The 25799-nt window shown below is 36.5% G+C and overlaps 1 protein-coding gene across 1 annotated transcript in view; it reads left to right on the top strand.

Annotated features, from left to right (window-relative positions):
• plekhg4 (pleckstrin homology domain containing, family G (with RhoGef domain) member 4) overlaps positions 1-25708 on the top strand; it is a gene marked incomplete at its 5' end in the record, with an annotated part of 65091 nt that extends 39383 nt beyond the window's left edge. The window contains 11 exons of the mRNA XM_007907568.2: positions 11477-12474; positions 14904-15153; positions 17838-17927; positions 18776-19000; positions 20018-20188; positions 20748-20925; positions 21298-21414; positions 22155-22424; positions 23612-23838; positions 24248-24325; positions 24937-25708. Of these exons, the coding sequence (XP_007905759.2) occupies positions 11477-12474; positions 14904-15153; positions 17838-17927; positions 18776-19000; positions 20018-20188; positions 20748-20925; positions 21298-21414; positions 22155-22424; positions 23612-23838; positions 24248-24292 (2571 nt within the window). The remainder of the gene's footprint in view (positions 1-11476; positions 12475-14903; positions 15154-17837; positions 17928-18775; positions 19001-20017; positions 20189-20747; positions 20926-21297; positions 21415-22154; positions 22425-23611; positions 23839-24247; positions 24326-24936) is intronic.
• Between the last annotated feature and the right edge of the window lie 91 nt (positions 25709-25799).

Raw genomic sequence — 25799 nt, 5'->3', positions numbered from 1 at the left:
ATACACAAGAGCCACCCAGGGTGTCATGCCTGCCCATTTTCCTCTCTCCCACTTCAGAAATGCCTTGCCTCTGCTCAGTGCCTTCCCTGGAAACCAGGAATGAGGTTGGGACTCACTTTGTGGGGAATTTGACCTCAAAACTGCAACCTATTTATTACTTCATGATGTAATGCATTGGTTCCCCAGCTCACTACTTTTTACCTTCTTCTCTGTTATTTCATTCCAATTACCTGCATTTGAAGTATTATTTCAGCAGTCTAGAAATAATCACCTGTGTAAGATTCCACTTTTAAATATGTTTCTTAAACACATACTGTAGATTGATTATTGAATTGTCCAGATGTGCCTTATGGTTGTTAGATAAGCAGTAAGACAGTTGTAATGCAAAAAAAACTTGTCTAGTTAATTCATTTGCAAATTAAGTGTTATGGCTGATGCCATTAATGGTTTTCCCCACGGTTTAGAAGGAACTGTAATGTAGTTTTGCTTTAGGTGAAACAATGGTCTATAATCATTCTATTTGATACCAGACACTTTTTTGGCTTCATTTTGGCTTTATTTTCTTCCCCTATTTGCATTTCCCTGGTTCACATGCCAGTCCCAGCCCGAGAAGGCAAGCAGGTCACTTGCTCCCAGTCTTTTGCCAATAGCTCTCTTGAGGATCACTAGGAGGCATGTGAAAGTGATTTGAGGTAGGGGTGGGTGGGCTTGCTTTCAAATTTTCCCTTCACTTCTTTTGAGATATTTAAACCTGCCACAGTTTTACAAAAATATGATGTGTGTGTGTGTAGTGTTGAGAACTCTCTTGAATGTCTGTTGCACAATAGAAAGAAAAGTGCCTCCACACTTGAGTAATCTCATCAAGTAAATTGTTTAAGCATGCCCCTGGTATATGCCAACGGTCATCGGCTAAAGGGCTGTTATGTATGAAAATAATAATTTTCATTGACTTTAAATTCCTCATATGGATATTTATTTTGTTGCTGAAAGTGGCTGTATCACCATAATTCACATCTCACAGAAATAATCTGCTATGCTGATCCTATTATAATGTCGCTCCAAACCATCACCTGTATCCAAGATAAAAGTTCATTCAGCTTTATCAATAGTTTATTTTCACACATAAACTAGAACAATGGTGTAAACAGACAGTAAGCTCATCAAGGATCACTTAGATACAATATTTATCCAGAACATAAGTCCTTCTAAAATTCAGTCAGGTCCAGTTTTTCGATTAGTTCTGTATTGCACCCAAAGCATCCCTGATGTAAAATCATTTTGGACTGTGAAGTGCTTTTTGATGTTTCAACTACACGATAAGGTACAAGATCAAATACAAAGATTATTGTTACAAAGTCATTAAATACATTTTGCTCATGTACAACAGTGGGAGTGGATGAATTTGTAACTTGGAAAAAAATAGGCAAGTGAGAATGATCCCATTTTAAAAATCCATTCTATTGCTATTTGTATTGCTTGCAGATTTGTAGCTGAAATTGCTATAAACTGTTAAGCCTCGTATTACAGAATTGGCCTTGGGGGCGTAGTAATACTTCAAAACCCTTTGTTTTTAACATAGTGGATTTGATAATTTTTGCCCTTGATTACAATTTATCGTTTTTTTAATATTGGTTGAATTTCGATCCTACACGTGATTTTCCTGAAGTGCCTTTTTTGTGTTTAAGCTTTTTAAAACCTTTGGAACAATTGAATGATGCTTCTACAATAGAGGTTGATTGATAAAATATTGATTGTATGTTAATTGTTTTAAAATGTATAATTTTTAGGACAGCAAAATATAAGCTGTTCCTGATCTATTCTTATAAATAAACCAAACTTTACTGAAGGGGAGGAACAGGGGGGATGGAGTTATGACTCTGGCTTTCCTCTTTATCTAATATAACTGCTTGTAAGCTCACAGTTTGCTCCTGTAGATTGAACAAAGTCTGACTTGTAAACATCACTGCTATCTAAACAACAGAAGCATGCTTAAATGTTGAGCTCATGTTCCAGAAGTCTACACTAAAACAAGCTTCTTTGCATGCACTTCAATTAAAAACATTTATACCCATATATCACAATTGAACATCAATTTCAAAATGTATTCACTATATTTATAATAGTAATCCTTGCATTTGATTTAGCACCTTATCACGTGCTTCACAAGATATACTGTAAAGTGGTTGACTGTATTTTGTGGGAGAAACTTCTGAATGCTCTTCAGAATGTAATATAGTTCCAATTTTAAAAACCTGCTGTGCTTTGTTTTTCAGTACGAGGATACAGAATAATTAATTTCAACATGTGATCTGTTGCTAAGATATCTCGCTGAAATGTGGCAAGCAGCCACTTTGAATAGAACAATAGGAAATTACTTTTGTACTGTCCTCACGTAACTTATTTTAGTCAAGAATTTGGGGTTGTTATTTTCTCTGTTTTGTGAGAACGTCTCTATACTAAAAACGATCCAGCAGCATTGGCTAAATTACTCAAAATTTGACAGAAAAATCATTTGCCCCTTGTGTGCGAGTGACTGGTGTGTTGAAGTCTTAATCAGAGATTTTAGAAAAAAAACTTCCGCCCCCCCCCCCCCCCCAAAAACCCACATACAGACAAAAGACATTGTTTAACTGAAAAGAAACACAGAAGAAAATCATTGTTTAATTGGAAGAAAGCAACAAAAAAATCGAGATTTAATTAAAGCAAAAAAAAGGCGCAGAAATCATTAATTGAAAAATCCTTGCCTGTGGCCAACTGAAGTGTTTCAACTCATCTCGTATAATTAGCTCATTGAGGACTTAAAGACTTTGGTTAGAATTCAGACACTCAGCTGTATTGTTACCTGTCGCCAGACCTCTCAAGGTTATTGGTTTTTTAGAATTCTGTCATATTATAATAATAATTCTTGCAGTTGATATCCTGCCTTATCACATCTTGGAGACGTCTCAAAACGCTTCACAGAATAGACTGTAAAGTGAATTGACTGTATATTTTGTGGGCGGAATATACAATGTTCACTATTCGCCCACAAGTATACAGTCAATTCACTTTACAGTCTATTCTGTGAAGCGCTTTGAGATGTCGAGAAGACGTGAAAAGCGCGATATCAAATTCAAGGATTATTATATTATTATAATATATTGACCTGTAGGGTAAGCAAATCAATGTGTTCTAAGTAAATAACATGAATCAAACAAGATTTAAAAGTTACTGTCTTAGAGGTCATCCTTCCGTCACCTTTGACCTATAATCTTTTTCTCTCTGCAATTTTTTTGTCATTTTCGAGCACATTGATACTGTTCTAGTCATTGTTCCTTTGAACTTTCTTCTTCCAAAGCTCCATATATGCCACCTCACATGCCCTTTCTCCTTTCTCTGCACACTCATTGTGTTGAAATCAAGACCTAATACACATTCTCATTCTTTCCATCAACTTAGTCTTCCGCAGTCTACAGGTTTTAAAATTCAAGCTACAATCAATATATAATACGCATGAAAATTAAAACTGATAGCAACGTTATAGAACTTTTAACTATCAATGTAAATGTTTCTTAAAAGCTTTAAAAATTCTTTTGAATGCTAAGTTCATATGAGCGAAAGACTTTATACCAGTAACCGGTGCATGTGTGTGTTTGAAGCCAAGGATCACATTACTCTAACTCACCCCATGCTACATTTATGTCACCCTGTCCAAGTGACTATTAATGTTAGACCAAGACTATTGATTAATCAATACAGTTTCATAATTGTAAGCCCTGGGAATAGTAGGTGGTATTTGATAACCCAAATGCACAAGTCAATCACATCTGTTGTTATTTTTTCAGTACTTGTATCTGTCTTCTCTCTAAATTAAGCTGTTGTACATCACTGGCATAGGCACATAGCTCAAATGACACTAAGGACAAGAGAAGCCAGCTTAATCATATATAATATTCTGACATAATTTTGGCAGTTAGGATGACGTTTTTATTTGTTTAACAGTAATGGTGCTTTTTCTACAGTTGTGAAGTGTTTCATCAAGGTGTATAGATTACACAAAGCTCGATCTAAAATGTTTTGCTGGTGCTGTTTATTATTCTTCAGATGTTGCCAAGCCAGGTTGCTGTCAAAATCTGCTGACATATATCATCTATTAGCTATAGTTAACAATTATATACATCTGCCAGAAGGAAAATGTTATCTTCTTAACCAGCATTTGTTTTACTATTGATTAACATTATATTTATTAACTCTGCTGAACTTTGGCCATTGAGATCTTTGTGCTGAACATTGCTTTTCTTTTAAACTTAATGGTTGAAATTCACTAAAACTACTGCGCATTGACTGAATAATGCTTTAAAAATCCAGTTCCATGTTTTGTTTGTTCCTGTTGCACAGTTCAATAATTTTGCAGTTCAGAGACTGACAGACAGACCTCCTCCCCCTTTCCCTTTTATTTAGTTACTGAGGGTCACCCATCTGGTATGCAGTCTAGCATTTGCCTGTGAATATCGAAGGGTTGGTAGGGAGCTAGGTTAGCACATTTGAAGGGAGGTGTAGGCTTAGTGTCTCTGAGCTTAGGATGATAGAATACGACACAGCTAAAGCAGCCTCACAGAGCCCAGATCTGGACACAGTTTGTAGACCCATACAGGTAGGAACAAATGTATGCTTTCCTAGAACTAAGACAACAAATATATTATAATCAACCAGTGCTTTGTATAGCAAAATCAACAATTCCAAATCTTGTGTTATTTTCAGTATACTACAATTTACAGATGATTAAACATTTCAATGGATCAGAATTAGATTTGCTAAATTACTGTATTGTATTTATTCCAAGTTGATTTTTTTGCTTCTGTGGGAGATAAAATTGAAGTGAAACTTACAAACTTCAACAACTATTTTTGAATTTGTTGGAAATAGTTCATAAATATAAAATATCAGCATTAGGTCAGTAATTAATGTTGGCTGTTTATGTATGTGTATAAATATATATCAGATAGACATGTCAATTGCAACATGCACCCACGTATTTTGAAACTTGAGCTGAAAGATAAAACCTGTGNTTTTTTTAACACATTTGGCAATGAGCTCCTTTTTGTGTGCCAGATTGCCGCTTTGTTAAGAATGGGGAGTAGATACTATGTTTGTCTGTTGCTTTTCAGGGCTAAGAACCTCAAACAGACCTTGGATTCAGACTGCAGTGTATTGTGCTGTGAATGAATAGCCGTCTGCGGGGCCCCTGCTTAGCCTAGTTGAGCATCTCAGCAGTTGGTCATTTGAGAAATGAGAGAGCAGGAGTCCAAAGCTGGACTAGAAGTACAGCATAATGCTAGAAGTTACAAATATGTGTGGTGGTTGGTTTAGATAGACAATTGTTGTTGTTTCAAAAACACAAACTCAGTTGTTTGTTTATGTATGGTCAATATTTATATTCTCAATTTCAGCTACTGTACATTTTGGAAACTTGCTACATATGTCATTTCTCCTGGTTTCATAAGGTTGAGTAATTCCTGACATTGAGGGCTATTGTCTATGTGATTATTCTGTGTGCTCAGCTGAAATAAACTGCATTTTTCAGCATTGTTGTGATTTGTGAAGACAAACCAAGTGGAATTGTCATTCTCAAAACCATATGCGTCCATAAAATACTCAGTGATTGAACCCAAGGTGTGTCTGTCTGATCCTGTTAAGTACTCAGTATTTACACTCCCCATAGATGTGCCCTGGATCAGGGTCAGGCTAGGCCGATTTAGCAATGTTATATATGTATATAGTCTAGGAGCTGAAAGCTTTGTTAGAAAAGAATTCAAAGATTTTAGAGGCACATTTTTATTTTGATGTGGGCCTAGGATCAAGTTGGAGTTATAGAGAAAAAAATCACCCTTTGTTTTCTTTGCCATACCTAAATCCATTATTAAAATGTCACGAATCATACTGGACATATGAACCATGGACGTAGAGCACTGCTGTGTCACTAGGCTGTTCAAAACACTCAGTATATGTCTCTGTCTGCCATTTCATCATAGCCTTAGTATAGATTGTCTGTGTAGCTGAACAATTCATCATTATTTTAAGCCTACCCAAAACTTGTATAAATCAATGATGATACATAGAACTTAAGATTTTTTGTGTGTGTTGTTTGGAGGAGGGGAAGGTTTCTCATGTATCCCTACTATGTTTGCTATCACTGTAATACTGATTAAACGGATAATAATAATATAATCCACGGATTGTTGCTCACAGAGTCAGCAATTCATGTACTTTTAAATGATTGCACCTCAGGATATGTTCCCTTATTTGCAAGTTTTTCTACTTTGTTAGATTTCTAATCCCCTGTGGCGGCGATCATTTCTCAGGTTTTTGCTTATGCTGTTGATTAGGTTCTTGAAGCTGTGAAAAAGTGATTGGGGTTCTTTCACATGCATGTGAATCTGCAGACATCAGAAACATGCTGCATAGACTATTTCAGAGGAGAATTAAGGTTGTACCATTCTGAGGCATAGCCTGTAATGCACCGACATGCTATATCCCCAGCATCCTTTCATTTATAAATTGCAAACTTGANTTTTTTAGATCATTTTGATACAGTGTTGATTTAATTCTTCTGCAGCTGAAAATTAAATGAATACGTATGTTGTAATTAACAGTTATCTTAAAGTCTATCATTTCATCTGTTTTTTAGAGATTACATTTCAATTATTATTGTATTTGTTTCTGTTTTCTATCAGGTTCATTGGATTGCATTTATATCCAAGAGAATTGGTATTTAAATATTTTATGAATAGAAAACCAATGCTGTCTTCTCATGTGGGTGTCCTTTTGACTAAGGTGCCAGTACTAATGACTTGAGGTTATAAAAAATAGAAAATTGCATTATAACAACAACAAATGACATTTGTATAGCGCCTTTCACGTCAGGAGGACGTCCCAAGGCGCTGAATTATAGATGAACTGAACAAGCTTGCCTTTAATAGAAAGTGAATATGAGTTTAAATACATTCTCTAAACTGCAATAGATATCTTTCATGGAAGTTAATGAAATTCAGTACCTACAAACTGATTTGTGCTAATTGATTCTAAATATACTCAGAATTCATAGAAAATAATGAAGACTGGGGTGCAGTGTTTCCTGTTGTGTTAGTAAATTGTGCATCATTTGTAAAAGTAAGATATTTTCACGCTGTGTCAGTGTACCTTTGACCCTTATAAGTAATTAAGCTTTACTAATTATATCATTGCTCAAATAATGATTCATTGTGCAGGTGAAACAACCACATGTGATTATCTGTTATGAAATATGATTCAATGTTGAACTGTTGTATTAGGAACAGTTTAAAGATTTATGTGTCATTAGATCATAAAAAAATTGTAATACTATAAATCCCATTTCATGAAGAATAAAGAATTGATCTGTAATGGCACATGATACAACAGCTAAGATAACTAAAGCTGTAGATGGCAGGTTACAGTGCAAAAAATACATGTATTCTTTGAAACATTTTGCTTTTGAAACCATTGACTTTGTCTTTGTGAGAGGCTTGTAACTTCTGAATGTATAGATAGAATCTGGAGAGATGTGTAGTGGTGTAAACTCTGCATTCATTCCCTTTTAAATTGATGAGCATATTTAAGATCCATCAGTCTGAATCATTTTGCAGGTTTTGAATTATATTCACTTTCCTGAAAGCTTTGCTGTTGGAGTTTCATTGGAAATGTATTTATTTGTGTTAGACCCAGTTGTTGAACGAATGTGAACAACCTTAAACGATGATCTGACATACGTGACATTGAGCAGAATGGATTGGCAAAACGTGTTTTTAACCAAAAATTAGACAAAGAAAGGCAAGTTCATATGTGAAGAATCAATCAGTTAGTCAACAAAAATAAAGCTAAATACATCTGTTTAAATTGTTGATTAGTAGGATGTACTGGTAAGAATATGATAAATGATCTTGATCAGCCTTAAGTGGTGACGGTTCTAATTTGGGCAGCTTTTTGATTACATTCAGCTCTTTAACTTTGAAAACGTGTTCATTTTGAATTCTGTCTATTGCAGCGGAATTGGATTTGCCTGTGGACATCTGCTGAAGTCACAGGCATTCATTCCTTTTGAATTTCTAATATGATTATTAGGGTATAATCAATTTCTTTACAACTCATGAAAGAAAACTACAACATATGCCTAGAGGGGAAGGCCTGCATCTGTCACAGCTTGAAAAAAATCTTGTCTTTTTTTTCAATGCTCATTTTTATTGTAATGATTGCCACCATTGCCAGTGACTTGAGTTACTGATGGTAGAAAAATCAAATAGTTGACTTTACATTCATCGTTGAAAGTTTATACAGCAGTATTCAGTAGTGCATGAAATATTTCAGTGTTTCTTGTATTTAAAGTTAGTATCCATAAATGAAAATGCATGCTGTTTTTCAATGCTTACTTGAAGCATTTATGTTCCAAAATGTGCTTCATGCAGTTGTAAATCCTTCTACTTTAACATTATTATTTTGGGGCTACAAGCTAATTTACTACAGTTTACCCAAGCATTTTGTTTGATTAAAATATTGATTTACATTTTCCAGTCTTCACATCATAATTTTATACACAGAATTAATATCACAGATTTCCTTTGTCTAATGAATATGCTACCCTAACTTGTGATACATATAAATTTGCTCTAGAATAAAAGATACCTGTTTAGTTTAATTTATTTAGGTGTATTTGCTTGTATTGTGAACTATTAATAATGATTATCAAACACTGACCAACTTCATGTTCATTTTCAGTGATGGTGGTAATTCTGATACGTTTGTCTGTTTTAACCAGCAACAAACTTTTTTAAAAACATTTTCACCGACCCTAAATATTGCTATCTGTGACAGCTATAGAGATGCAATTACATGTTGTCTTTCATTTTGATTTAAAAGCCTATCATCAAAGTTTGGGTTTTAGTCCTAGCTGAGAGCTAGATCAAAGTTTTCACTAATTAATGTTTTCTTGGCCTAACAGTCGTTAAAATATAGGTCATAGTGGATTGAGTATTATAATGTTATTCAGTTATTCTTTTTACTCATTCATGCGTAACACATTACGTTAACCACTTCTGCAGAAGGCTTTTGCAAGAAAGTCTTAATCTTGCTCTTAAAATTCTTTCAATGATCACTTTAAAATGTCAGCAGATACATGATAACAGCATGGGCTTTGCCACTTTTTGCAAGAAAAAACATTTTTTGTGGATGTAGAATTCTTGAGAATTGTGATTCCTCCAGCCTTGCAAAACGTATAATGGGATATACAGGACATTCCAAGAGTGAGGCCGGCATACCAACAAGTAAGGAAATTCATGATTAGGTTGTGGAGGTCTTGTACAGTGGGATGCATTTGCTTAAGTGTTAGCGTTAGTGCTGTATTTATTCAGGGCTGTTTGAATTAATTTTTTAAAAAGTTTTTAAGTAATATTTACCTATGAATATTCTGTAAAAACTTAAAACAAAGAAACTTGAAGAGTCTTGATATAAGAATCCTAGGGGAAGGCCAATACCTACAGGTTCAAAAGACTAGAAGAGAAACATGAACAAATTGAAACAAAGCGGTTAGCCAAGATTTTAAAGGCAGTATTGAAGAACAATGGGAAGGTTAAGGAAGGTAATGAGTTCCACAATCGTGTGGTGTCTAGGAAAGAATACGTTGGAGTAGATGATGTACAATGAGTTAAGAAAACTCTTTTATAACTTTCGAAAGTACAAAAGAAAAAGCAGTAAGCACAAGAGTCCTTAATGTGCATAAAGAGTGGAGAAGATATCATTTGCACTAGCTACCAATCAGTGTTTTATTCTGCTGTAAATAACATATTTAAAATGTTGAGAATCAGCGCATTGTTGGAAGGCCAACAAGTGGTGGCTGTACCACTAATTGCTGGGACATGGGTTTGTGGCTACAATCCCAGATGTGCAAAGCTCTTCATTTCAACACTGTTGTCATGAGGAGTGCGCTCCGTTACCAGTTTGGATATGTTTTCACTTGGCAGCTACTAAGCTGTTAGGATCTTTGATGTGACCGTACCAACTACTGGGTCTGGGCTTTTGACTGGAGAGTAAGGGCATTTTTCAGCTCCTCAAAATGTCTTTTTAAATTCTATTTGCTTCCCAAGTGCACAGTAAGAGTTGGAACAAAGAAGAGTTGGGTGCAAGGTTTAAAATAGAATTTATTTATGCGAGAGAAAAGTGAGAGCAGGTGCAGAAAAAAGTTCACACAATCAGAGATTGCAGCAATGGAGTCCATGTTGAATTAATTTGAATTACATTTGAATTAAACTTTATATTTTTAAGAAGCAAAATGGGATGAACACAGATACTGTTTTGTTCTTTTCTTTTTAATTAAAAATGTGTTTCATAAAGTAATTGGAAATAGTGAATAGAGAATTATAGGTGAGGGAATAGGAGGGGGGGTGCTTGTACGGAGTAAGTTGTATGGAGTAAGGGGTTGGAGTGACCTGTTTTTGTGCCTCATGATTCTGTGTAACTCTCTGTAGGGTAACGGAGTGATATTCTTTCAGCATTGCTAGAAATGTATCCAGTTTTTTTTAATAAGCTGTAGGCTATATTTCAGTATTAACATGTGCAGATACATTTCCACATCTCTTCCATCACTGTTGTATTTGACGGAAAGACCTTTTGTTAAGCATATTTATCCTGAACTATTATACTCTTCGATCTTACCATGATGAATGGCATTTCGCTTATAGCCTATTGAGTTCAGTAACTCAGTGCAGCTCGTGTCAAATAGTTGGTATGTGACAGTTGTTTCACATCTGCCCTTTAGAGGAGGTCATGTTTGAGTCCCAGGGAACAGAGATCCTGAGAATTGTTTGCTAGAGAAAAGGAAAGCATTGTCACCTTGGCCTGAAAAAACAAATCTGTTTGCTGTTGGTAGCACGTTGGGTAAATCTAAATGAATTTCTCTTTACTTTACATGCAGGCTGGATAATTGCAGGATATGTAAAGTAGTTGAAAAGAGAGAAGAAAAAACTGCTAAAAATGACTATTAACAGCTGTAAAGAAAACATCTTTGCTTCAACTTGGCTTAAATGTTAGGTCGTAACCCTTGCAGAGGGCACCCGAGTACAACTGATTCAATATCTTGTTCTTTGATCTCTAATACAATTGCACAACAAATGTTTAGACATTGTAAACCATGATAATTGTCAATTAAACAATTGGTTTAAAAATAGAAAGTCAATGTTACCACAGTTCACAGCAATAGAAAATATATTTACTTATGTTCATCACTAACTGTATGTAGTGAGTAATTTGTTTCGCTTATAATAAGCACCTTTCAGTGCAAATAAAATATGTTTGTACTAAGATGTGTTTTGTAGTCAAACTGTTTCCTCTTTTACACATTCATTTTCAGTTACCAATGGCTTATTCATCATACGTGTCAGAAATCTCTTTTTAACTATTTGGTTGCTAATTTGACTTGTCTTTATTCCAGGCTTATGAGTGGGCCCTAGAAGGGATGAGACACCTTGCCTGTATCAGCATGGAAGACTGCAATTCTCCGGAGCGCTGTGGACCAGTTGTGAGATATCTGGAAAATCATCATCATCAACATCCAGAGATTCCAGAGGCAAAGTTTCAGGAAATGAAGGAATTGGCATGTGATTTAAAGAGTGAGAAGGGGTTGAAGCAGTGGAAGTTTGCTTGGTCCAAATGTCAAGAGACCAAGCTAATCTTTGAGAAGAAGCTAGAGGCTGCACTGAGGACAAGAAAGTCTCTACCATCAGACCGTAGCCTCTCTGACTCAGATAACACAAAGAGCGAGAATGTCCAAAGGAGACATTCAGATGGTACTGAACAAAGGTTACAGTGTGAAAGGAGTAATGCAAGCTTAAACAGCAGTATGTATTCTCTCAGCAGCAGGTTGTCGCATTGTGGTGCGTGGCAGAAAGACAAACACTCACCACATCCTTCAGCTTGTTATGGAATCATGAACAATGAGGATGATTTTGTACCTGAAGCTATTCATAGCAGAAGCTCTACCCCCAGTTTTCAAGGCTACGATCAGATGATAGCAGGGCGAGCCTGTGCTTCTGTTCGTACATCAACCCCAGATGCTCACGGACAGATGCACAATATATGTAACGAAGAATCCAACTACGATGGTGCAGCTAACCCTCTTCATACACAATCTCGGTGTTACTCTGCGCCAGGTTCTCAGAATCAATATTTAAAAAGGGTATTAAGGAAGGCTCAGAGCTTTGATCTTTCCCCCAATGATACCTTCAAGTACACTTCATGTCAAAGAACTTTCAGTGAACCTGCAAGGCGTGGAAACACCGGTGTGTTCATCAAGGGACTAGAAGTGAGCAGCACTGAACTTAATGAAAGAACTTGTACATCCAGGCAGCACGCATTGTTTAGTTGGACTGGAAACCAGACAGATGGTCACAGAAGTTATATTCCATCATCAGAGTCCAAAGCAAAGGGCAGGTGGGTATTAATTTGATTCAGAATGTAATGTTCAGTTGTGTAATAGTTGGCTATTTCAGATTTTATTTTAATTTTGGAATGTGTCCTGACCAACAATCTTCCAGGCAGATTTGTCTTTCGCATCATGCCTCTTTGGGGGAACTTGCTGTACACACATTGACTGCCAGATTTGCCAAGAAGTACAGTCACTACACTGGACAGCAGTTGCCTGTGATGTATACTGAGACATTTGATATTAACACCATTATATCAAAGATTTACTTTATTACTATTATGAGTACTTTCAGATTTTGAGCTGTTGAGACGAAAATCTCTGATAGTTTTGCAATTTTTAAATATTCTTTGCATGATTCTATCTGAAAAGAGTGTTGTTCATTTCAGTAATTCTGACTCTCTGAAGGAGGGTCAACTATGCACAAATTTATACAGGAAATTAGTGAAAGAGAAAATCAAGTCAGAAACTAGATCTTTTATTATCATGTGCAAGAGCAATGCACAAATTAATTTTGGGAGCCTGCATTTTACTGCTTATTGTATAAGCATCTTATTGCTTTTGATTAACTTTCAGATGCAATAACTTAACTCCATGCAAGTATGTATTTGTAACCAACCAATAAAATAATAGTATGTATTTCATAAAAGGAACAGGCAAAGAACACACTAAACAAATTCCCAAACTTTGTTGTTTGATTTATTTTTTCCCTTGGTATAAAAACTCACAAACTCACTGGCTAACTTTCCAGTGGTAAGTGAATGTTTAGGAGCCCAGTCAATGCCTCCCTGTCAGATTCATTGTAAAAACAGAGTAGTGAATGATGAAGAGTCTGAGCACAGAACCTGTGGGAGGGCTTTGAGCATGATTCGAGGCATATGATTTGGGAAAATAAAACCTAATTGAATTGTTCTCAGCAGGAAATCTTTTGGTGCTTATTCACTACCATTTTTTAAGCCTGGCGCCAGTAAATGGCAGCAATGTGATGTCATCCTCTTCCCAGGCTAACTTATGACTGAACTTAATTACTCTTATTGTGGTGCTTAAAGAAAGCTGTGCGACAAGAAAGGCAGAGTAGCAGTCCAAAGCCAACTCAGACAGGACATTTACTGTATTAAAGTTGTACAGCTTCTGCTGAAGTCACAGATATGAACTATTTTGTAGTGTGGGTGCATATCCACTGTAGTCAGAAATGGAGGCAACAGTATTTTTTGGTTACTTGCAGAATATCCAGTTGTACTGGCCTGAGAATTGTTATTGTGCTCAATGTTATGAACTTTGGCAATAATATTTTTTCAGCACATGTACCATATTATTTTACAGCATTCTAGTTTCTAAAGTGCAGTATAATGATATAGTGATTGCAGACCAACAACATAAATGAAGTGGCACCGTTGCTTTCAAAAGCACAAAGTACCTTTTCAAGAGGTGGTTCGGTTCGCAACACCTTGAGACAACAAGATAAATGGTATTTCATACTGCCTCTGGCCGTGTTGCCATTATGGGTGCAGGTGGGGTAACCAATTAGGTTTATGTTTGTTTATGTTTGTGTTGCTGGCCTGTAGGATCCTTGTCCAGTAATCAGGGAAAGTTGTGCATCACAAACATTTGACTGTTGCACCCATTTCTGTTAAGTTTCCTCCACAGTGTAAACAGTTACTTCATGCAACTGGCAGCTTCGGACACTGAAGGGCACTTCGGCTTTATTGTCTCGGTAACAAAAAGATACTATTAGTTCTCATAGAGTTTTTTAATGAAAACTCAGGCTGAATGGAGAAAAGGATTTATTACTAAATAAATGTATGAAATGAGAATCACAACTTATTTGGAGACATTATATCAAACAGTATCATACGCAGTTCAGTAAATGAAGCAGATGTTCAAGCACTCTGGAGGACTATTAATTAGCTTTTTGGATGTGCTTTAAATCCCTGGTGACAAGTTGATACAGTAATAGGAGTCTAATATCCTAAAATATTCAACAGCCTTACCAAATATACAAAACATACAAAAATTAGGACATGTAAAATAATATATCACAACCAAGGAAGGTTTAATATTGTTCTAAAATAATATATTAAATCATCTAAATGAATTGAAAGAGTGTTTTGTTAAAGTACTGTATATTGTAGTAAAATAACACATTTATATTACATCTTTGCCAAGTAGAATTTGCTCTGTATTGGAAGAGAATTTGCTCTTCCATGTTAGAGAATCTAAAATGGTGTCAAGATTTTAATCATATGGAGGCCATTAAAATATTATCTATTTCATATGTTCAGAATGTTCTCAAGAATTCAGTGGTAAAAACTAAAAAAACCTTATTTGTTAGTATATTTCGCTATGCTATTAGTACTGTATAATATTTTTAAAAATACTTTTATGCCTATATTTTGAGAAATCTGTTTTAAAACACTGAAATATGTTTTCATTGCAGCAAACTGAGGCACATTATTGATGAGATGGTTACAACAGAACGTGAATATGTGAAATCTCTCAGGTACATCATCGACAACTACTTCCCAGAGATGGAACGTTTCGACCTTCCTCAGGATCTGCGAGGGAAGCGCAGTGTTATTTTTGGAAACCTAGAGAAACTGTACAACTTCCACAGCCAGTATTTCCTGAAAGAGCTGGAAAGCTGTGTTAATCATCCACTTCGTGTCAGCCACTGCTTTCTGAGACATGTAAGAAAACATTTATTTTAAACTGTTGAAATCAAGAACCAGATTTAGTAGAAAACTGCTATGATGTATGATGCTTTTTAGGAGATTTTGATGAAGCAGACAGAGTTGAGAAGCATTTTGGCTTACCTTCCTCAACTTTTGGCAGTTGACAATGGAGCTGTTGAGCGCAGTTCTATTTGACATGTAGACTTGTTTGGATTCTATGGTAGCATAGTTGAAAACCAGGTTGGTGAATTAAATGAGGGACATAGGACCACCAACAACAGCAACAACAACAAGATTACATTTGTATAGTGCCTTTCACGTCGGGAGGACGTCACAAAGTACAGACTGAAGAGATAAACGATTAATAACTTTGTGTTTCCCAAATGCACTTAACCTACAAGCTTGTGCTTGGCAAAGGGTTAATTATAATAACCTAGTGGAGTCCCATATGACCAATAGATGATAACTTTCAACTCTTGAGAGCTCATGTTGAGAGGTACAGAGAAAAGCAATCAACTTGTCCAGCAGAGAGCACTTGACCCTGGCCAAGTGACTCCCTCTAACATAGGCTCCATAATATTTTGGTCGTAAATGTTTACCTAATGTCCGAATTATAGAGATTTTGTTTGCCTACTGCAAACTCATACTTTCATCGTCATGTCAAAAAGTACAACTATTTATGTCTTAAGTTTTATAACGTTCTGTCAGAGTTGTAGATTAATATGACTAATGCTGCAATTTGGGGAGTTTCTAGGCAGTCATACATACTCTTCACAGAACTGGTAGCAACCAATATACACTGAATCACACGCACTGCAACTCAGCTCTGTTTTGTATTCTTGTTTCACTTGGGGTACTTGGCACACTGTGCCGAGCATTCGACAGGCACAGCTGTCTGGCTGTCTGCAGGGGACGGAAGGAGCTCATTAGATTTTCCCAGGTCCAACCCCTGCCTGGCCTTTGTCAGCTCCACAGAGTCATTCTGACTCATATTCCACAATGCAGATTCAACATCTACACTTGGAGAAATTCATTGTCCACAAATCAACATAGCTGAATTATGATCTGTTTCTTTTTTTTCCTGTGTACCTCAGAATTTAAGATTAATTAGGTTAATTATAAGAGGACTGCCTATGAAGAGAGTTTCTGGCTGTAAACAAACATGTTGTAGCAGTAATCTACAGCATAACTCAAAATGACAGGTCGACTAAACCTCTGATATGCCTGGGCTAAACTACTGTAGTGTTAAAACATGCTAGAATTTTTACAGGTCCCTTTCTGCTAGCAAGCATGTATGCTGTAATAGCAGCATGCCAAGTTTTCAGAGTGTGCTAATGCCTTGCATTCAATTTATCAAACTCATCTAGGCTCCACTGAAGCAAGTTACAATAGAGAAACTTGTACTGGAGTTGCTCCAGTTAACCGGGATTTACAGTCTAGGAATGTCATCTGACTAATACTTTCAAAGAATGCACAGCGAAGCGAAACACTGGATTACCAAACTCGCTGTTGGTTTTCATTTTGTAGCCTCCATATACAATTTGCATGAACCAATGTTGTTCTTTAATTGGTTATTATGCTGCTGTTTTTCAGTGTAGTAATTCCAAATGAGTCCTGTCTGTGTGAAATCCACCTTTGTTATAAATAGTGGATTCTACTGTATGTTGGAATAATTGAGCTGTGTTGTCATGGGGAGCCAATACACTTAACTCCGAACAGGGAGAGAAAATGAGAGGATAAATTGTTTTCATAGCAAACACAAACGTGCAGATTATCTACCCATCCTCTTAACCTAGGAATGGGCATTAGAATTACGGATTCATAAGCGCAGGAAAAGTCCATCAGGGAAGCATTTGTATCCTTGTGTCTTGCGAAACCCATTTAGCCATTTCACAAGATCGATTTGGATGAAGCAGGGTTGTAGGATCTTTTTTTATTGTTGAACGAGGGCATTGTCCACATGCTCTGCACCTATCCTGCTATTCGATTATCTTGGGCAAATGCAGAACCTGACAATCTTTTCCTGTAACATTTAGTTAAAAACAAACTGACTCAGTCATGGAAAGGATCTCCATTTGAGGTGCAAGGAAGCAGGCAGCCCAAAGTCATGGTATCACAAGCTCTTAAAGCAATATGGTCCTTGTGACCTTTTTCCCATGTTTTTTAGTCCCTCGAGTTATTGTAACCCAGCATTGTGTGGAGGATGTCCTTATTCAAAGCATAAAAAGGACATTACATGGTTAGTGATCTTTATTATTTGTACACGTTTGAAAGTTACCATTTAGGATTCAGATATTTGTTTTCTGTACTTCCCACTGAAACATGACCATGAATTAATCACTCCAAGCACTGTAGTGCTGAAAGGTCAGAGTGACATAAATGAATACAAATCTAATCAATAGTTAGTAAAATATAGTTAATATCTTTCCCACTTAATTTTTCTTTATGAAAGTGTTGTTGAGTAGGGAATTGTTACTTCAAACTCGTACTTTTTTTTAGGTCATCCTCCTACCCCACTTGCTCTACATGCTTTTTGATTCCAACCCTCAACTCGAGTGTAAACCCTTGATTGTCCAGTGCCTTGGGACATCATCCCAACTGAAAGGCGCTATATAAATACAATTTGTTGTTGTTAAAAAAAGCATCACGTATAAATAAAATGGCGCATGCTATAATATTATATTGCGTTATCTTTTCAGCAAGACCAGTTTGGCATGTATGCATTGTATAGTAAGAACAAGCCTAAATCAGATGCCCTACTGGCCAGCCACGGCAACACTTTCTTCAAGGTAAGCATTGGATATCCATTCCTATAACATAAGAATTTAAGAAAGGATGGAATGGAAGGTCGTTAGGGCTGCTTCTTCCAATCAAAACTTACCCTAAAATGTACTTCTCTCCAGTTCCTGAGGAAAATATTGTATAGATATTCCTGGAACCCCAAATGAGCAAAAGCACCAAATAATTCATCTATTAACGTTATGCAATCCTGGCTCCCTTCCTTCTCCACATTAGCCTTGTCCTGGCTCTGGAAGCACAGCAGTTGTTTTGTTCCATGGAATGTGTTCATTTCATTCTGCATTGATTGCTGCTCCCATTGACTTATTGACTGGACTAAGATGAAGTCTGTTCCAAATGTGCATAACTTTATCGCACAAATAATTCTCTAATCCAGCTAATTCATTGCTTGAGGATTTTTATCTATGCTCCTAATTCCACTCTCACATTCACAGTCTGCCAACATTTCAGATAACTTAGATCACGGCCATCCTTTTTTATCCTGAAAATAACTTTAGCCCTCTGACCTTTCATCTGTTTTTACTCTTCTCTGAACCTTCACAGGCATTTGTTTAATAAAATCACACCAAGAAAATGTTTTGTAAAACAATTCTGTTTATATTTTGCAACTTATCAGTGCATTGATGCAGCTTGTGGAGGTACTGATCATTTTTAATTTTAGAGGACAGTTCATATGAGCTGAGATTGTATTCAATCTAGTGTTTGTCTTGGTTTACTAGTTTTTCTGGGCCAAATGTTTTTATATTTAATATAAGTTTTTTTATATACTTTAGTTCTCTTAAAATGGTGTTTGGTGTCTTTATTGCTTCTCACTACTTTCTCTCATTTTATTCTTTAGTTCAAGCAACTACAACTGGGTGATAAGATGAATCTAGCTTCCTACCTTCTGAAACCCATCCAACGGATGAGTAAATATGCTCTATTGCTAAAGGATTTGATCAAGGAGTGCAGTGAAGCCCAGGAACAGGAGCTGAACTACCTCAGAGCAGCAGAAGAAATGGTTAAATTTCAGCTGCAACATGGCAATGATCTTTTGGCAATGGATGCTATCAGGGATTGTGATGTAAGCTTTTTGTTTGCTTCAGGTGGTCTGATAAATGAGTAGTTTAGTGGAGAACATCTCAAAGTGCTTCACAGGATTTACTATGAAGTGTAGTGACTGTGTACTTTGTAGGTGAAGCGCTCCGAGACATTATCCTATGAGAAGACAATATGGAATGCAAGTTGTTGTTGAAAAACCTTTAATAAGATCAAATCTTCCTTCTGGAGAATGACACTTTATTCCATAAAAAATAAACAATATAAATGAATCTCTGTAATCCGGATAATCTGCATTTGTTAAAAATCACTAACTCCTAAACAATACAATGTGGAGTGATTGACATTTGGAGTATGAAAACATTTTCTCCTACATGTATAAAATGTTCAAATGTTTGCAATATTCCTCAGATACTGAAATAGAATTGAAAGCTTACAGTGAGTCAATTATATGGTTCTGTGATTTATTATCCCAATAAATGTAGAGGATGTTTTGATATGATTGATTGTTGACTGAAAAGGGGCCTTTTTAATGTGTCTACAAATATTGGCTTTCCCTCTTTTCCAAAGCAATTATTGATGTGCATTCAATGTTTGTGTTAATTTGTGCTATATGCCCAAGTTGTTGTTGTTGTGCTGCCTGTCAAGCAACACAAAAATGTTATGAGGAAAACCGAATTGTGTTAAACCCAAATTGAAAACAACTTACACTTATGTAGCATATTTCTTGCAAGATGAATATTTCAAAACANTTTTTCACAAAGACTACGGGGATCTCTGAGGAGGGATGAAAAGCAGGGGAAGTTTAGGGATATCAATCAGTAGCATGGTCAGAAGAGTTTTCAAGAGGGAGAAATATAGTGTCAGGAATTTAGGTGTTCCAGAAGGCGAGGGCTGAATGCTCAGCAATTAATTGTGAAATGGAGTGAGGAACAAGTTGTAAATGGAGTATTGTTTTTAAATTAAATATTTAGAAATGAAAGATGTATTTAATGACACAGCATGTTAATAAAATGAAGTCATTTAAATTCTATTCAAACAGGTGAACTTAAAAGAACAGGGGCAATTGGTTCGCCAAGACGAGTTTATCATCTGGTGTGGACGCAAGAAATATCAGCGACACGTCTTTCTGTTTGAAGATCTGGTTCTCTTCAGCAAGCCCAAGCGAATCGATGGGGGGTTTGATGTCTATATCTATAAACATTCCTTCAAAGTAAGGCTGTGAAAATGTTGAATAATCTCACTGTAAATTAATCTCGTAGTTCATAGAATCAAGGAATATCAAAGGAGGAGGCCATTCAGCCCATTGTGCCCGCTGTTTGGAAGACCTACCCAATCAGTCTCACTCGGCGCTCTTTCCCCATTATCCTTGCAAATGTTTCCTTTTCAAGTACCTATCTAATTCCCTTTTGAAAGTTGTTATTGAATCTGTTTCCACCACCCTGGTACTTCATGGGTTAGTAGCAAGTGTGTCCTGATACTTCTGGCAATTTAGTTGTAGCTGTGCAGAATGTAGAAACAATACGCCTCACAGTGATGACTGTACTTGTAATGAGGTTTTATCTACCTTAATATAATAGAAAATTAAGATGCACATTTTGGTTGGGAGAAATAAAGGCAGGTGAGAAGCAGTGTGAAGAATCATCTGGCATCTCAGGCAATGAGCTAATGAAGATCTTTTTGAAGTTTTTCCCTTACTTAAACCCGTGCTTTATTAAACCTGATTACATAGGTTCAGAGGAGTGATGTGATAGATTCTTCCTATTTTGTAGACGGCAGACATCGGTCTAACAGAAACATCTGGAGAGAGTGGGTTACGTTTTGAAATCTGGTTTCGTCGGCGGAAATCCAACGATACATATATCCTGCAGGCAAGTTCGCAGGAGGTTAAACACGCCTGGGCAAATGACATTGCAAAGATTCTGTGGCAACAAGCTACCAGAAATAAAGGTAAATATATTTGAGTAGGTTCATTATTTTGAGTTGATGCTTCAGTTACAAAATATAATGTTGTTTTGCTTAAATAGACAGTTTTGAAACTAATTTGAACATCATAATTAATGTGATTTCAAGAAATATTCCTTTTTGTACTGTTTACAAAATGGAGTATGGCTTTATTTTTGTACGTTTTAAACACAGTAAACATAGAAGAGATCAGCGATCAGGTTTTAAACAAAAGTTATCATTGATAACCATGAACACAAATAATTGTTTGATAGATGAATAAACATCACTAATTATTTCAAGTGCTGTATTCTTTGTATAAGGTTTATGCGTGTGTTGCACCAGTTTGCCTGACAATGAGGAATATCTCCCTTTCAGAGGTACGAATGCAGGAAATGGTATCTATGGGAGTTGGTAACAAGCCGTTCCTGGACATCAAACCAAGTGAGGCTGCTATCAATGACCGTGCCATTGACTACATTATGAAAGGAAGAGGTAAGCTTTGTGAAGGCTTTTGACGTGACTACACAATCAGTACAGCAGTGGACAAATAGTACCATTATTAGACCTTCAGGACCTTTCTAAAATAAAATAATTCAATTTGCTGTGAATTTATTTCATTGTAGATGAATATGTGTAGAGTGTAAAATCTTTTACTTCTCAGACTATTCTGATTTTGTATATAAATGAAAGTAAACACTAGAGAGTCCTACATATTTATGTGCTTTGACTGAAATAATGCACGTCTCACATGAATGTCGGTAAATATTCTTAGGAGAAGTAACCTTTCAAGGATTCCAGTTAAACTGCAACACACATTTGCTTATTGCAAGCAAATGAAATTAAGTCAGAGGTATAGATTCACAGAGCAGTGTCCCAACTGGTCAGAGTGTTACCTATTCAGGTCAGAATCAAACACATTACCATGATGGCGCTTCTTATGCTTTGAAAAGATGAATAATATAACTTTGACATTTAGCTCAGATAAATGTTATAATTCATGGGGATGATTTGCAATCAATGCAACCAAAACGCAGAGTGACTATGAATATCTCAATAATCCATGCCCGATGAGCACATTTTTATATACTCCGTGTGCAGTTTTATAAGTGTAAATGTATAAAGATGCATTTTTATTCATTCTTTTGCTCCCTGAAATGTAGAGAGATTTAGTAGTCTGTTTTGCAGAGTTGAAATAAAATCTCTAGAATATTGAAAGTTTCACATTCTTACAGGAGCAAGAACCAGGGCTTCGATTGCAGTATCGTTATTTGATCACACCAATCCATTCAGGAGGACCCAGGCCGTTTCCAAAACCAATAGTCCTTCAGCCAGTGGCCCATCCTCATCCTCACTGTTAGGTCCTCTCAACCTGCACATGTACACAAATCAGCCTCTGCTGTCGGGAGTGAACTCCATACTGGCCAGTGGCCGGCCATTTGACCCCAACACTTGCATTGAGGAGGATGAGTTGGAACATGAAACAAGTAGTCAACCTTCCATGAGTAAGTGCTCCATCTTTTTATAATTATTACCTTAAAAATCATGTTCCATTGTGTCATACTTAAAGTAAAACTGGTACATGGCTGACTTGGGTCAAACTGTAGTCCTCCATGTTTTCTGAGGGCAAATTACAAGATCCAACACTTGTCCAACCTTTCCATGTTCAGCGACTGGTTGTGTCTTGTGCTGTTGACTTTCACGTAACTTTTACTGGTGCTAAAATTATTATAAGGATTTGTTGGAGAAATTCCTTGTAAAAGTAACAACTTTGATGTACAACAGGGAAATCCTGTTCTAAGTGCATGTTGTTCGACTCAGTGACAATAAGATATTCTTAACCCCACTCTTTAGGGAGGGTAGTTTTGTAGCTAAAATTCTGAAACAAGCATGTGAGCTTACAGAACTAGGTGACATCCTAAGTATGCAGAATATTATTGTTTGAATGGAAATCAACTCTGTGCATATTGAGATGGATACTTTTCTCCCACAGAGAAAAGACTAGGAGTGTATTCCCTACAGACAATGAATTCTGCTCCATCCTGGAAAGCAGTACCCAGACTCTAGGTTGGGGAGTTTGGGATTGGTTTCTGAGCTAAAATGGTTGCCTTTATTGAGGTTAAGTACATGGCTTATTTCTGTAATTACCACCACCACAGGTTCCCAGAAAACCAGAAATAATGGGGATCTGAAATGGGGGCATTGTTTTTTTAAAACCGAACTACTCAACCAAGAGTTCATTTCCTTTGACATGACAAAGAATGGTGTTAGAGAGCCTAACTGCACTTAGTAATGTATATCATAGAACTGTACATTTGATTGGGTAAGAATTCATTTCTATGGAGGACTGGTGCCCTGTTTCTCACCCACTGTCACACATTCCAGGAGTTTTTCAATTGTGGTTTGCAGCATTGTAATAAATGAGCTCATTTTATCCAAACCACAGCTGCACGTGGAACCATATGCACATAAATAAATATTTGTACATTTAGGAATGCCAATTATTATTAGGTACAAGAGATCACCAGGTCTGTTGGGCTTTACTGACATTGTGTGACATCTATAAAAATCTGTATTTCTTTAAAAGGCCAATCCAAGTTTTTGAACTTTGCCTGACAAGCATCAATATGTTATTCTCAGACAGCTTCTTCAAATGTGACTGACTAATAATGTTCTTGCTATTCTTCTCAAGCAACTGAGAGCTCAGAGTCTTCATTCCAATGCATGTCAGGCAGTGGCTCCAGTGGGTCTGACAGTGGCTGTGTATCCAGTCTCCTTCCTGAAAACCTGTCAGAAGAGACAGGCCCTCCATCCGATATCTCTGCCTCATATTCACTCCCAGGATCCCGGCACAGCTCAAGCACCACTTCTCCACTGGAGGACAAGCCTCAATTCTCCAACAGCCAGTACATTTCAGCGGTAAGTGTTACTTGATCCTATTCATAAAGCTGATTTGGTTGAGTTTTTTAACTCTTCAAAGCTAATACAAATATCTGTGACACATACCCACGATAAGAGAAAATAGTTCATTTTAATTTTTGCTGTGTAACCAGGGTTTAAGTATGGAAACCAATGTTAAAATAGAAAGTGGTTAAGCTGTATCCCCTGTCCTCCAGCTCAAGCTCTCAGCATTTTTAGGTATCCCCCCACCATGAATGTTGCTATAATAACTGTTGAGCCACTAAACCCATCCTCAACTGGAGTATCACGAGATGCACGGTGGAAAATAGTTTATGCTTAAGCTCTGTTAACAAGAAATCTATTCTCATTTCTCTCCTTTGGGTGCTGGTCAGTAACTGCTTTCTCTAAACTCTCGTACTTTCCTCAGCAGAAATCTGATCAAATTACCGTTAGCCCATCCACAATGGTGTAAGCGTTGCTGTACTCTGTCCTCCTGCCTAACTAAGTAAGTGGGTCTTGCTTTTAGTTGGAATTTTCTTCTTTGACCTGCAGAAGTCTTCCATTTTATTTATTTTATTCTGTTCGCTTGCAGAGCCACATTTGTCTTTACTTGCTCTCATTTTGGGAATCGCGTTGGCTTTAGTTGTCATTACCCCATCTCTTTGCCTGCCCATTCTATTTCTCTAGAATATATTTGGCACGTATTATCCAGAGTGACGATTGATTAAAAAACTTGCTTTCACTTCAGGGATAATGTGATTCCAAACCTGATTTACAGCATCTCTTAAAGTGACCCTTGTCCTCTTACCTCTTGTGAACTATGAAAGCTGATATTACAGTAATAAGATACTGACAAGCTTTGTACAAGTCATGTTATGGTCTGACCTATGCAAGTTTACCTGTACAAAACTATAAACCAGACTGTATGACCCAACATCAAATTGACATTGTCATTCCAAAAGGATGGCTGCTTGGGAGAACAGAATTCTGTTAAGTTTAGGGTTAACAGAAGGGGAGGAAGTGTTTGATGCAAAAACAAAGTGTAGATTTCACTTCCTAACATTGATATACAACAAATGAAAAGTTTGATTCAAATAAGATGTGTACTTTTCTCAGATTTGATCCTGTGCTCATTTATCACTGGAAAAGCAACTGCAACCCATTAGAACTACTGAAGAGCAGTCCAGGCCTCGCTGAAGAAGGTTTATTGGTTGTTGTGCACCTGGACTGACTGCCCAGAGAACCCACATTTACTACATTGGTTTTTATATATGTATTTGGCAAATGACATAATATTCTTCCTATTGTTCATCAACTTGACAGGGGCTGTAAATACTTAACATTTCTGTGGAAACTTGTTTTATCAATGTCCATTTGGTTTACTTAGATTTTGACAGTTAACTATGTCTAGCTGCAGGTAGATAAACTTAGTGGGATTAGTTTATAACTGTTCAACAAGATTTGATGTTACATATTTAGACATTTTTTGTCACTGGCTGAAACATCAGCTGGAACCTAGCATTAACAAAAAGTGAGACTAACCAAATTACTGAAGACTGAGGAGCTTTGTTCCCATTTCAGCATTTAACTTAGTGCATTCATCTCACTAAATAAATTAGAAATCTTTCTTTGGTTATGTAAAACATGTACATAATTAAGTAGTTTAGTGCCAGTGGTGCTGGAGTTTTCAGGGGAGAGAGAAGATGACTTTTTTTTCTATGTTAATTACTAGCAAAGCAGGGAAATCACTGAAGTGCCACTGTTAATGTACTGACTGCATTAAACTGAGACTGGATTCCTGTTATGTCACTCTGTTTTGTTGACTTTAATATACTCTCCTCTATATTAAGTTTTCAGTATTTAATAAATGTGAACTGCTTTGTTTCAAGATAAGACTATTCTGTACATTCTTCCAGCTGTTTGATAGAATTAAAAAATACATAGCTAATGATTTGCATTTTCTCACTTGCTATCTGCCA

The sequence above is a fragment of the Callorhinchus milii genome, unplaced genomic scaffold, assembly GCF_018977255.1.
Source record: "Callorhinchus milii isolate IMCB2004 unplaced genomic scaffold, IMCB_Cmil_1.0 Scaffold14, whole genome shotgun sequence".
Taxonomy (NCBI): Eukaryota; Metazoa; Chordata; class Chondrichthyes; order Chimaeriformes; family Callorhinchidae; genus Callorhinchus; species Callorhinchus milii.
This window is presented reverse-complemented; position numbering and strand designations above follow the sequence as displayed.